General features: G+C 32.4%; 1 protein-coding gene across 2 annotated transcripts in view; it reads right to left on the reverse strand.

The window, feature by feature from the left end:
* Nucleotides 1-15,486, reverse strand: part of DACH1 (dachshund family transcription factor 1) — a 429,942-nt gene that overhangs the window by 104,796 nt on the left and 309,660 nt on the right. Inside the window, exons 5-7 of one of the 2 annotated variants that reach the window (XM_042927656.1) lie at nt 10,573-10,708; nt 10,128-10,172; nt 7,240-7,374 (exon numbers count right to left, since the gene is read on the reverse strand). In XM_042927656.1, the coding sequence (XP_042783590.1) occupies nt 7,240-7,374; nt 10,128-10,172; nt 10,573-10,708 (316 nt within the window). The remainder of the gene's footprint in view (nt 1-7,239; nt 7,375-10,127; nt 10,173-10,572; nt 10,709-15,486) is intronic. The other variant, XM_042927663.1, reaches the window with a different exon arrangement.

Raw genomic sequence — 15,486 nt, forward strand, 5'->3', positions numbered from 1 at the left:
CAAAACTAGAAATCCAAGGTAAGGCACTATGAAAATAAATTGCAGAATAAAAATTTAGAGATAATTCATTAATTCAATAAACTACTTAATGAAGGAAATATAAAATAAAGGCATTTACAAAGATTCATAAATAAATCATTACATGAAGGAAGTTTATATGTGGAACTAATATTTTAATAATCTACCAGTAATTTACTTTCTACTTCCCTTTTAATGCTATAAAATATTAACTATTGGCATAACTATGTAAAAAGATTTCTTAAACAGTGAGGAAGTGAGTCATGCCTGTCAAAAGGGCTCAAGAAAATAAAGCAGGGTAAGTGGAATAATTAATAGTCTATTATGGGTTTTCCATGAGGAAAAGACATTTTATCTGACTACAAATTAAACTACTACAAATAGGGGCACCTGGGTGGCTCAGTCAGTTAAGCATCCAACTCTTGATTTCTGCTCAGGTCATGATCTCATGGTTCATGGGATCGATCCCCACATTGGGCTCCGCATTAGCTAACAGTGGCAAGCCTGCTGGGATTTGATCTCCCTCTCTCTCTACCCATTCCCCTTCTCCCAAATCAATTTTAAAAACATTTTTAAAAAACTAGTACAAATATATATTATTTTATATAATGTATCCCAAACTAGATACCCTCTAATCTTTTTTGCATGTAGGTCATGAAAATCATCAGGAAATGTTAATTTGACTCAACTTCCTAAGTACCCAAAAAAGTTACCAAAACCTAAAGTTTACAAGTATCCTGGAGAAGACACTGAGGTCTTCTGTATCAGTAAATGGCTCTATTTCTTTTAATGATATCCATATAAATTATATAATAATAAATTCCCAGAAAAAGTAAATTTTACCTTAGGTAGAATTACAATAGCTTATTTTATAAGTGGCATGTGTGAGTGGTTCAAAGATTAAATTCTTGTCCAGCAGAGAGGATTTCATCTGATTTGGGACCTTTTCTAATGTGGCCCATCCATATATAACACCTGATATTGCCTATGCTCTAAGTGTCAAGCGTATTTGCTTCTCCTCAATACATTTATCAAATAAATTCAGGGTCAGTAAAATTGTATTGAATAAATTAAAACATTTTAATATCATAAATATGTATTCAGGAAATTATCTTCACAATCTTTGACTTAGAAAATAACTGATTAACATACTTTACTCCTTTTTTTTCCTTCAAAAACTGTGCTTATTACAATGTTGTCATATGAAATCAAAATATTTTCTAAGATACTGTGGCCTCAATATTCCTATTTAGGGTGAACCATAAATCACAATAACTATGATATTATTAATTGTAAACAGAAAATATTCTAATTCAGTGATTCACAACATGTATGTTTCTCATCTATCAAATCGAGCCATATACCCATTAGTAATTTGATACTACTAATAATTTCATGGAATATTTAAATAGGTCAAACACTCCAGACATGTATTATCTCATTTAACTCTGAAAGGTAATTTACTGTACCCAGTAACGACAGACTCTGTGCTAGGTATACAAAGATGATGAGAAGATACAGCTTTTGCCCAGAAGAGTTTTGGGCTGAGCACTAATGAATAAAAGGAATATACATCCCAGGTAAAAACAAAAACAAAAACAAAAACAAAAACAAAAAAACCAAAACTGTATCATCTGGGAAAGGACAGAAGATATTTGAGAAACCTAAAAGTTCAGTGGGACAGAACAGTCAGCAAGATGCACAGAGAAAAACCTAATAAACACTAAAACCCATATTTTATATTACAGGTATGTCATAGGATTCACATAGTAGGATTTTCTTAAGTTATTATTGAAGTGTTACAGCAAGTTCTGCTTCTCGAATTATAATTCATAAAATAATAAACCAGTGCCTTCATAAAATTTCACCTAAGTTTGACTTTGCATGTGCAATCTGCCATCTGCTTAAGAAAGAACTCTGGAATTCAGAGAAATTTGTTATTGCCTACTGTTATGAATTAAAAGTATCATTATTAAGTTCAATACCTTTAACTCACATGCTTAGAAACTGAAGGGTAAAGTCACATTAGGAAGTGTTTAGGGAGAATATTTTATAAAAGGCTTTGAGAGATGCCAAGAGAAATTTTATCTTAAGAATGAAAGTGAAGGAAAAGTTACACTGTTGGAATTTTAAAATGAAAATACTCAAGGCCCTATGTACTTTAACATTATCAAAATACAGAAATTTCTATAGAAAAGGGGCTTTTACTCTATATACTTCTATATAGTAACATGAGATACTAACAGGTTAAGATTTGTGATATATGTGGGTAAAACAAAATAATATTTACCATTAATTTGTGTGATGTCGATCTAGAATTTAAAGGAAGGCTATTTTTGAAGACTCAATCCTAATTCAAGTAAAATTAGAATTTTTAAACATTGAGAAATGTGCAAAAGGAAATACCCTTCAAAAAAATCATTTCCACAAACTTGAGAAAAGCAATGACATAGTCATTAAAAAAAGATGTTTTGTAGGAAAATAATCTATATGGTTGGAGGCTAAGAATAAAACATTAACAAGAGGAAATCCCCATACGGCCAGGTTGCTAACTACTTTTTTGCTTTTAGTGCCCTGTCCTTAAATTAAGAACACCAAAAGAAACCTTTTATACAAGTATGCTAACCATTGGAAATCTTGAGCATTGCCAACCAAACAAAATATGCCACAAAAGAAATGTTTTATGGCCTGAAGCAAATCCCCTGTATTTCCTGCTGCTTCTTAAATTATTTCTGCTTCTAAAATGGCATGAGTCACCAATGAAAGAAAGTCCTCAAGAGTCACCAACAAAGGAAAGTTTTCATGTTTTTTCGTGAAAACAAATAAGGGGAAAAGACTCAAGCATAGGGAAAATGAGGATACATATTAAGTAAAAATGTATAGCAACAAAGGAGAGAAAAAGGGACAGAGAAAGTTTTTGCATTTCATCTGGTTTACTATTCTGGCATTTGGTAGATATTTATCAATTCATTGTGTCATTTTGGCATACTCAGTCCAAGACTGAAATACATTAATGTAAATAGATATTTAATAGTTCAACTATACATGCTTAAGTTTTCTATAATTGGGGAAAGCTGATACTATAAGCTTATCTGTATCATATATTTGATTTTTGCATATATGCAACTTAATTTTTAATTAAAAAATTAAATTTCATAATAATAAAAAATGTGCATATGAGACAATATGAAGGTAGAAAACATGCTCTACAATGTGTTGAAAATAGCAGCGATTTGAGAAAAAAACAAGAAACAAATTATGTATGAGAGAGTAACATTGTACATTAGTATCAATGGACAAATATGCAGGGAATAGACAGTTTCCACATAAAGAAACAATGAGTCTGCTTATACAATTCAAATATCAATTATTACTGCCTACTCCACGAAATTTAGAAGGAGGGAAAAGATCAGCAATGATTTTAAAATCCAGAAAGCTCAATAGAACCTGGAATCTGTAAAAGTCAGAAGACATAACATTGGTTTTGGAGCTCTGAGCTCTACCAGTTTTCCTAAGCACGTATCTTTGACAAAGTCCTTATCTTAGTCAAAGTTTATAATAGCAAAAGGATTTCTCCTTAAACTTGGGATGACTGATACATTATTATGTCTATTACTTCTTGATATACTATACCAAGCTGTTTTTCACATTTATATTTTGAATGTACCTTACATTCTTCCAAGTTTCAAAAACCTATTAGTGTTTTTATTTTTAAAAATAAGGAGTGAATTTATTCAGCAGCTAGGACTTCTGAATTTAAATACCTTCAGTTAACGGTGACTTAAATATTCTAATAGAGTGGAGTTGATAGTTTTTTAATATTAAGAAGATTTAAAAGTGCTTAAATATTACTGATGATTAAGACTTTAGACCACAGTGATTCTCAGCATACAAATTAATTTTGGTATCTATTTTTAAAATCAATGTTTTCTAAAGAATTATTATCTTTTGAATGATTTAAAGTGGTAAGCAGCAAATTGCATATAGAAGTTTGCGCCTAAAATGACACAAACATATAATTAATTTCTCTACAAATGTCTCTAAATTAAGTCACTTGTTTTAATACAGATATGTGTAGTAAGAAAGTTACAGGGCTAGTATGAGGCACATGACAAATGTAGTGATGAAAGAAAACAATTTTTAATTTAGTAGACTCTATCAATCTGGAAAACCATGAATATTTACTATTAATTCAGTATGCTGAAAACTAGATAAAAGTGAGAGAGTATATATAAAAAAAAGAGCAACATAAAACACTTACTATAATAGTATTAACATCAATCACAATTTCTATGATCATATACCTACATTTGAAATCATGAGTCCAATGGTAGTTTTATATTCCTAGGAAGAATATTAAAATAAACATTTATTTTCCTTTATAAAATACACATTAAAATACTGGAAAACCTTGGGCATATAGTCAAGGTCTTTATTCTGACAGCAAAATTTCAATATGATAAGAAGTACCATTAATGATATAGAAAGTTTTTGTATAGATCATCTTCAGAACCTTCTACCATTTCATGTAAATGTAGCTTCTAGAAGTTATATAATTATACCTTTCCCATCCTATTACTCCTTAAAGAGTATAATCTTTATAGTTGTTTTTACTTTCTTTTACTATCACTCAGAATCTCCTAATGATTCATCCCAGATCAGTATGGATTCATAGATTGCCTAGAAAATGTAATATACAGATAACTCCAAGGAGTTTATAGCCTTGTATTTGGAGCAGACCAATGAAAAAGTAATTTCCAAAAAACAAGGCAAATATTGTAGTGAAGATTTTTGGAGCAGGCCTATAGGAAAACCAGAAGTGGACTCCCTCAATCAACCCAGTATGGTATTTCAGGAAAGGCTCCATGGTGGTAAAATTATAATAATAATTTTAAAAATAGACAAATAGATAGAACTCATGACTCTTGAAAAAAATAGTTATGGAAATAGTAGGGAAACTCAACTTGAAGTATCAGTTTGTACAAAGCTCTCTACCAAAAATTCCAGTGGAACTCACTATTCTAATCATGTTACTGATCATGCCTTTGGTGGTGTTCTCACTACCACCTTTGGGCTTTGATATTTTACACCCAGCCCTTCTCCATTAGGTTCTGGAAAAAAATTAAGCCCTAATATCTCGACATCTATTATATGTCATAAAATAACTTCCCCCTTATGCATTCCATGTGAAATCAGCTATGTAGTATCCATGGGAAAATTGAGAAATGAATGACTCAATCATTTTCTGTAGGACTTTCTTCTTTCACAGAACCCTGATGGAGAATGGTTGCTTAACTTATACAATGAATTCTTATATTTAAATATTTTTACTTAAAATTTACATCTCCTATGAAGCTTTCTATTTTCTCATGATGCTATTTTTTTATATTTCTACAAAGAGGTTTTGATCAAATATAAAAGGTATATGTCAAAATATATGTAAGGTACAATATATAAAATATTTTTATTCATTGCTAAAGAAGAGCTTGTGAAAAAATAGAATTACATATTTAGAGACCATCTAGCTCACTGATGCATTGCATATAGTCCATCTAGCTTAGTAATAGCATTTGATATCAAATTTCAAAATGAAAAATTAAAAAGTTGCCTTAATGCTGCTCTCAATTATGCCTAGATTTTGACATATTGGCACCTAGAAAAGATTATCATTTTCTCACTGACATTCCATAATGCAGATAATCTTTTAAAAATTTTTTTTAAATGTTTTTATTTATTTTTGAGACAGAGAGAGGCAGAGCATGATCAGGGGAGGGGCAGAGAGAGAGGGAGACACAGAATCTGAAGCAGGCTCCAGGCTCTGAGCTGTCAGCACAGAGCCTGACGTGGAGCTCGAACTCAGAGTGTGAGATCATGATCTGAGCTGAAGTCAGACGCTTAACCTATTGAGCCACCCAGGCACCCCATGCAGATAATCTAATTTGTAGAAATAATGTACTCTTTCTCCCCAAAGGCTCAGCATGACTGTTTGTATGTTGAATGGAAAAAAGTTTCATATAAGCATTTTTACTTTTTGTGAATAGTCTTTTTCTAAAAAGTTGCCCCACCCTAACTTTGTCTTTCTCTAATCATTTCTTTCTGTTTGATCATTAAATACCCGATTTTATTTATTTTCCTTTTTGACAGCTAATTGTGCTTTTGGTGTGTTTATGTTTTCCAAAGAGTTAATCCTTTTTATAACGCTGATTATTTGCTATTCATGTCAAAAGATAGTCAAAGTACCCAGTCTATATTAATAAAATTTAAAAATATTAAATTAAGATGAAAAAGATGTGGAAGAATTCTTATAATCACAATTCAAACCTTACTATTTGAAACACTAAATTTGCACCTCTAGCACAAATTTTTAACATGCCAAAATAATATTTAAATTTCTTCATGAAAGTATTTTATGAAATAGGACATGAAAATACCAATATCTGCCTGTGAAAATGGATTAGGGTGATACAAATGAAATACAAATAGGAAACTTCAGCTTTACACAATCTGGGCTTTGTTATTTGTTACATATAATATTTTTTTATTTTTTTAATTCAAAATTTATTGTCAAATTGGTTTCCATACAACACTCAGTGCTCATCCCAATAGGTGCCCTCCTCAATGCCCATCAACCCCTTTCCCCTCCCTCCCTCCCGCCCCCCCATCAACCCTCAGTTTATTCTCAGTTTTTAAGAGTCTCTTAGGTTTGCCTCCTTCCCTCTCTGTAACTTTTTTTTTCTCCCTTCCCCTCCCCCAATGGTCTTCTGTTAAGTTTTGAAATGCTGCTAGTACATTGTTTGGTAAGATTCACTTCTATTTCCTCATTGATCCAACGATCATGTATATTTGAAACCAAACATATTCAAAATAATGCTTCTATGTTATCGTAGCTCTATCAGGTAAATAAAAATGACAATTGGCCCTAGTAACATTGAGAAAGACAAACAGTAGGTCTTTGGAAACTCAGTGATAACAATTAAAATAAACTGTCCACATTTTAAAGGTACTGGAAAGTAAATTATCACCTACCTGTTGTATGTAAGGAAAAACAGCAGATTTACATTCATACTTCTTTTTTGCTGAAGAGGCTTAATATTTACCTAATATTACAGGTTTTTAACATGTTTATATGCCATCTTTTGTGGGATTGAATCACTCATTCTATGATTAAAATCTAGTCCACATGTTGAACAGGAAAATCAAGGCCACATAATCATATATTACCTTTCTCAATATGTATCCTTTTCGATTCATGTCCCATATCATGACCAGCCAAATCTCCCTCTTTGGGCCCAGGGAGGACGTTTGGTGATAAACCCATCAGCATCTGGTTCATGGACAACCCATTCTGATGGACAGCTGTCAAGCCCGAAACAAAAGAACAAAGACAGAAACACCATAACACACAATGTTCGAACAAATTAATTAAACTCATTTGGACTCAAAAATAACTAAAATATGATGGTCTAAATTGGTATTATAATCTAACTCTAAGAATACTGAGAATTGGTAACCATGATAATCTTAAGAATAAGAAAAATAGTGGAAATGAAAACATTTTATCTTATCTTATTTTTATTTCACAAAGAATATAATATTTTTAATATCTGGAATACTTTTGAATGGCCATTACACTATGAGCACTAAAAGCTGTTAGCTTTCAACAAGTTAAGGCACTGAAATAACTGTTTCAATATTCATAATCTATACTAGTCAATAAAACACAAGGTTTCATAGATACCAAAGTACTTCTTTAAAATTTGGATTTGAACTCAAACTTGAATATACAAGTGCCCAATTAATATCTATTAAATGGCTGAATGAATAAAAATAATAATTGCTTTCTTGAAGTAGTGATAGTAACCTGTAACTGCTGAAATAATAAAGTAGATAACAAAACACCCTTATGATTTTCAAAATCCAGTCAATAAATTTCTTAATAAATTGCCCATGAAAATCCTAGTTGGATGAATACATATTCCATAAAAACTTACCTTCTCTGAAAAAATAAGATTTTTTTTTTGAAAATATCATAAAACTATATTAGGAATTATCATTTGGAAATCACCATAGCAGTAATTGTGTGAAGGAAGAATCTTCAGCAGATGATTCTAAAAGGAGTGGAGTGAAAGTTTGATGAAAAATATAATATCCATGTAGTCTTAATATGTTTCCTCACAAGACTTATTATTGTTACTTATTACTTACAAAGATTTAAAAAAAAAGAGTAACTTTACAGCAGAGAAATCTAGTATTTACCACCTTAACCAAGAGATAATTATGACAAGTATGGGGAAAACAAATGTCTCCTGGAATGATACACCAAGGGCATGCTATCATGCTTCTGTGATCCTTGCCAAAATTTCCTAACTTAAGTCTAATCATGAGAAAACAAAAACATCCAATCTGAGGGAAGTTCTACAAAATAAATGGCCTATATTCTTTAAAAAATATCAAGATACTGAAAGACCAAAAAGACTGAGGAATGGCTCCAGATTAAAAGAGACTAAAGGAATATGACAAGTAATTGCAACACGTGATCCTGGGTTGGCTTTTGGACCAGTAAAGAAAATCTTTTGCTATTAAAAATACTAGTGAGAAAAAAAATAAAAAATCAATAATAGTGGGAAAGTTGGTGAAATTTGAAAAAGATTTATAGTTTAGAGAATGGCACTATAATAATCTTAATTTCCTGATTTTGATTAATGCTCTGTGGTTATGTAAGAGAAATTCCTTGTTTCTAGAACATAAACAATGATGTATGTGAGGTAAAGAATATGATGTCCACGATAGGAACATTAAAGTGCCATTAGGCCAATATCTCTTTCAGAGATACTGATGATTGGGTGAATATGTGTAACGAGTGTGAAAGAATTTTTTGTATTATTTTTGAAATGTCTGTTAGTCTAATTTTCAAAAAAACACATTTAAAATATGCACATATGTGAACATGTATTTGCATATGTGTGTGTGTGTGCGTGCATTTGTGTGCATGTGTACGTATTTCCATTTGGACAATCATGGTAGTCCAAGCATACAAAAATTTCTCCTTTGTTCTTTCAAGAATAAAAAAGAATACAATGATTAGTTTAAAACATGAATGTATAACAAAATTATTTCAAATTGTTCCCTACCTGCCCATAATTTCCATCTAAGTGTCATGAAAAAATATTTTTCTTTCTCTAGGACAGTGTCTTTTCACTGACGACATCTTATAAAAGCATAAAAAATGAAATGAATATGCATCATAAAATCTAATGTCAGCACTGCACATAAGCATACAGAAAATATTTTATATGAGAAATTGTTTTAACGAAACCAAACTTTGGGAATTAAAGTTTGCCAGCCTCATCAAATGTCATTGATTTGGAATGGTTATCAAATGATATTTTCACTTTTATTAATACACAGTGATTATCATCTCTTACAAAATTAGGGAAATATGTTCTAGACAGGCCAAATCAAGTATTCATATTTAGAATTATGTTGAACTATATAATTATCAATAATTAACTACTTTTTAAATAATTGTATTACATACAATTTAACCTAATATTTGTTATCTATCTCAATAATATTCATGTTAAGGATTTCTGCTTTATGCAAACATTCTTTATGATTTATAAAGACACTTTGTAGCAAATGTTTTTCCTATTATAAAAATATTTTCAACAACCAAATAACTTCAGTAAGTTATGTGTAATTAGATATAGTTCACACCACAAACATGATTCCTTCAAATTAACTAAATCTTGGAAAGGATACAATGGATATTGATTCTGTCAACTGATATAGTCACTGTTAATATGTTCATTTTATTGGAAGAAAAGTATTAGATTCTTAACACAAAATACAGATACAAAATAACCAGTTCATTGAATGGTATTTTTAACTTTACTCTTGATTTTCTTGGTTAAATATCTAAAAACGTTATCATGAAATACAATAGAGCCCCTGCTCTTTAGAATTTAATAATAATATCTGACAATGATATGCATCATTGACTTACTAATTCAAATCCTAAAATGTAAACAATTTAAAATTCTTCCATCCAGTGGTCATAAGAATGACAAAGCAATTTTTTTAAGTCTATCGTTTTGACTGTTACTTACTTTTATTTCTCTCTGTGGATATTTTTCTCAACGCAGGGGTGAATTCTGAAAATGGATAAATTTCAAGAACTGGTGGGGGGGGGGGGAGGAGGGGACAAAGGAATAAAGTTGAATAATCCCTAAGCCATATACCTAGCCACTAGCTACCTGTGAGCTGGAGGTGTTTACTTCAGAAACTAATCTGGAAGGTTACTTTCTCTGTTTCATAGCTCAAATCTTTATGTGTGGCATCAAGGAGAGGGAGTTTATATCAGAACCTGTTAATGTAGTACCATACCTCATGATATTGCAAACTGGGAAACATAATTTTGAGAGATGGCTATTGCTACAGAGCTTCAGAACATGATACATCTGAGATCTATTTGGAATGAGGGCATTTTGATTAGAAAAGCCAGCTGCACCTAATAAAGTTTAAAATGGTGACAAGTAGAAGTATGAGACCTACGGATTCTGTCAGAAGAGCTCTCGGTCCGTGCTGGGGAGCTGGACACGCTGCTGCTGCGGTGTGATGATGGGTGGCTGCCAGGCCTCCGGCCCTCCTCCAGAGAGGGTGCAGGCGAAGGGCTGTCTGGGACTCGCTCCTGGGGCACCGCGGGAAAGAATCGGGGGAGAGAAGAGGTAAATACATGGGAACTTGACCTCCTTCGCGAGTGTTGATTTTCGTTAATGCAGTACTGTAGAAATGCCAAGGAAATAAATTCATCCTTCGCTGACATTTTAACCTTTCATTTGAACAAAGCCAAAGTAGGGAAAGACGAGTTAGCAAACTGGTTCTACAGGCAAGCAGATCAGCAGATGCCAATCCCCTCTTTGGATAAAAAAGGAGCCCAAGAAGGCAATCCTTTCATTTTTATTTTTTTAAGCTTACTTACTCATCAAGTGGGAGAGAGAGAGAGAGAGGAAGAGGAGGGACACAGAGAGAGGGAGAGAGATAATCCTAAGCAGGCTCCACACTGTCAGGATGGAGCCCAACATGGGGCTCCACCCCATGACCCCCGTGATCATGACCTGAGCCTAAATCAAGAGTCCGATGCTTAAAAGACTGAGCCACCCAGGTGCCCCAGAAGACAACCATTTTAGAGCCTATTAGACAACACAAAACAACAGAACAAAGCAGGTTTCAATTCTAGACAATTATCAATTTAAAGAAATCCCTAGATTCTATCGCTTCAGCAGTGTCTAAGGATCATTTAGCACACAAATTATCAATGTGACAGACCATAATAACAATACCAGAGGAGTTATTCACAGCTATTTCATCATGGCACTGCTCTGGACACACTTGGATGGTCACATTTTAAGGCATCATAGAAATCGATTATTATTTAACATTGGAATAATTTTGTTCGATTCAAATAATTCTCAGACTACCCCCTTCCCTTAGCTCCAATTCAACCACATATATGTATTAGGGGAAATTCATGAAATACATATTAGTTGTAGCCCAGGGAAACTTGGTATTGTATTTCCTGATACTATTTTGTTAACACATCCCATTCCATATCTCCCCTGCCAAGCCCTGAACCTTCCCCCTTAAACTAATGTGCAAATATATCATATAACTGCCTCCAATGAACTATTATGGTGTTACAGATTAAATAAGATACCTACTTATTAACATTTTCTTCTTTGAGCAGTAATATATTTATACCTTCAGACATCAAGGCACATAGGCCTTGAGGAACTGTCTTTTCCATAATTAATAAATATTTGAATGGTTAAAAGCAAACTACATATGTAATAAATAAAATTAAATAAATAAATAAATAAATACTTATTCAGGTGCAAAAATGCAAATATTAAGAGAGCAGGCTTTAAAAAATATAAAAGAAAAAAAAAGTTCTAAAATATAACTAACTTGTGAGAGGTCAACTGACCAGTGAGAATGAGGGTCATGCATATCTTTGGTCTCAGAGGCCCCATTGGTCTGGTCAGATTCCCATTAGGATGGTTCCCATTCCTGCTTTGCATTAGAATCACCTGGGAAGTTCTTAAACATGCCTATGTCTGGGCTTTGCTCCCAGAGATTCTGCTTTACTGAGGATTAGGGGATGAATTGTGTCCCCAAAAAGAGTGCAGTCCTGATCCCCAGTACCTAAGAATGTGACTTCATTTGCAAAGAAGTTTTTTTGCAGCTGTAATTAGTTAAAATGGGGTCATACAGGAGTAGGGTGGGCTTTTAATCCAACATGACCCGTGTCCTTACAAGAAGACATTGTGAAGAAATGAGAGAAAATGTCCTATGAATAGAGAGGCAGAATTGGACTTTAGAACTGAGTTACTAAGAATGCCAAGGATTTCCAGCAACCACCAGAAGCTATGGAGAGACAAGGAATAATTCTACCTAGATCTCAGAGGAAGCACGGCAATGCTGACATCTTGATTGGAGACTTCGGGCCTCTAGAATGTGAAAGTATACATTTCTGTTGTTTTAAACCACCCAGTTGATGGTGCTTTGATACAGCAGCTATATACACTGAATCAGAAGTAGAGCCCAGACATCAGTATATTTTTAAGACTCCAGGTGATTTTAATGTGCATTTAAAAGTGAGCACTGCTGGTCTCATTCCTGTTTAATTTTTCAGTCCTGAACATTGTTGATAAACATCTTCCACATATATGCGAAGTCTTAATTTTTGAAAAAGCATGACAAAGAAAACGAAAATAACCAGAAAAAATGACCAAGCCCTCTTCCAAAATTCATGCCTAAACCAGTTTCCCATTATATATATTCCATGGAATAAAAGTAGTCCCATAAGAAACTTCATGACCAAAGATTTGAGAGGTCTCTCAATACTGTAGCCAAAACAAAGGAAAAGAGAAACAACAACAACAACAACAACAACAACAACAACAACAACAACTAAAATCTTTCAAGAGTTTCAATGCATATTAGAATCTTGTTGTAAGGATAACATTTTGAACTTGAGGAGCTTTTGGACTAATCTAAAGTGTGTGGGTTGGTTTCTGTAAAGGACAATTAAAACCTCCCACAGGAGAGATGTAGTATCAATATTATATAACACTAGCCCTTTACCTTAATTGATTAGAGGTTAAGTGTTCTATTTTCTACAAACAGCAAAACTGGTATGTAGGTAAATGTAAACCTGACACAATATATTGTCCTACCCGAGTCACGTGGGGTTGCATTTGAAAGACCGAAAATAAGCAAATGAGAGAGAGAAGTGGGGCAGAAGAGAGGAAACAGGAAGACATAACCCCTCAATATTAATATTTACGATTAACTTGTTCAGGGAAGTTTATGACACATCATACATTTGTTATACTAAGGGATACCAATATAAGATGGTATCCAACTGTGCAATTTGGAGGTGAAAATATTTTGGAATTGAGGCACCTGGGTGGCTCAGCCAGTTAAGCGTCTGACTTCTGCTCAGGTCATGATCGCACAGCTTGTAAGTTTGAGCCCCGCATCAGGCTCTGTGCTGACAGCTCAGCATCTGGAGCCTGCTTTGGATTCTATGTCTCCCTTTCTCTCTGCCCCTCTCTCTGTCTCAAAAATAAATAATAAACCATTTAAAAAAATTCAAACTATTTTTAAATCTATGTCTCAAAAAACACAAAAATGAACAACATATCAGTTATTTTTCCAAACTAAATAAATCAAAGAAGGTATACTTCTAAATGACCTGAGTTCTTTAGTCCACACAGCAAACAAATAACCTAAGTTTCTAAAAAACAAAAAGATACATGATTTAAAAGAATAGAGAATTCATAACTGGATGCTGAATGTTACTTCCTATCTTCTAATTGCAATTATAAATCCTTTTCTTTTTAACATTCACTTCTACCCTAAATTATGAAGCAAACTATACATTTATTATGTGTTCAGTTTAATGTGTTCTGTCAAGATCTAGAACATTCCCATAACCCCAGAAAGATTTCTTATGCCCTTTTCCAGTCAATTCCTCTGATTCTCATAAACAACCACTTTCTGAATTCTATCACTGTAGAGTAGATTTTCTGGTTCTAGAATTTCATAAAAATGAAATCATACAGTAAATTCTTTGTTTCTGGCTTCTTCACAACAAAATGGTCTTTGAGATTCATCCCTGATATTGCATGTGTCATTAATTTACTCTTTTCTACTGTTGTATATATTCAACTGCACAAATATCCCACAATTTGTTACCCTCTCCCCTCCCCCAAATGGCAATAAGGTCATGTACTTAACTGCTTGAAACACCACTGTACTTAATGTGTCTTTCCAGTAGCTATTCAGATATATCTTGGAAAAAGAATTCTTAATCCTTTATGTATAATACTGTATACAATTCTTTTATAGTCTGTATAAATGTATTAATAAGTTATGCTACAGCTAACTGCATAAATGACAAGAGATACACTAAAAGGAGTTTAATCTTGATTTCTAAGAATTCTAATAAAGAGAACACAAATTTGTCTATACTTTAAAGGTCAATTCCTCATACATCTGGCTCTCACACACAAAAGTACATGGTATGTATTTGAAAAAGAACAGTATATATATATATATATATATATATATATATATATACACACATCGGTGTGTATATATATGTATATATATATTGAACAAAATGTTTATATATATAAACATTATATGTTATCATTATATATTATCATTATATAATATTATATTATATATATTAATATATTATATAATGATAATATACATGTTATCATTATATATTATAATATATAATAATTATATCATTATATATTATCTTTATATATATAAACATTGTAATATATGTATATATTATAATGTTTGTTTATTTATCTATTTATTTATTTATTTATTTATTTATTTATTTATTTAGAGAGCTAATGGGAGAGGGGCAGAGAGGCAGACAGAATCCCAAGCAGGCTCCACACTGCCAGCGCAGAACCTGATGCAGGGCTCGAACTCATGAACCATGAGATGGTGACCTGAGCTGAAATCAAGAGTCAGATGCTTAACTGACTAAGCCACCCAGGCACCCCAAGAACACTCTATATTTTTCTTTGCTAAAACTAAAATTTTATAAATTAACCATTCTATTTTCTTCAAAAAGTCACTTTGACAATGTTAATTCATCAATATGTTTTAATATTTCTCATAATAATTATGTAAGTGATCATATATGCAGTGGCACATGTTTGGATGCACAGAGATAAAGTGCAATCTTGAAATAAATCATTCCCTCTAAAGTCATTTTGCAAGTCTGAGTTTCCTGTCATAATAGATTTCTTACTGGTGCTAATGGAAAGCATGAGAAACTGATTTTTTCCTGAGATATTTAACTCATAAAATACTTAAACACTTAATGCATAACATTTTGGCAACAATAATTATGCCATTAAAAACAATTATTTA

The sequence above is a fragment of the Panthera leo genome, chromosome A1, assembly GCF_018350215.1.
Source record: "Panthera leo isolate Ple1 chromosome A1, P.leo_Ple1_pat1.1, whole genome shotgun sequence".
In the NCBI taxonomy this organism is placed as follows: domain Eukaryota; kingdom Metazoa; phylum Chordata; class Mammalia; order Carnivora; family Felidae; genus Panthera; species Panthera leo.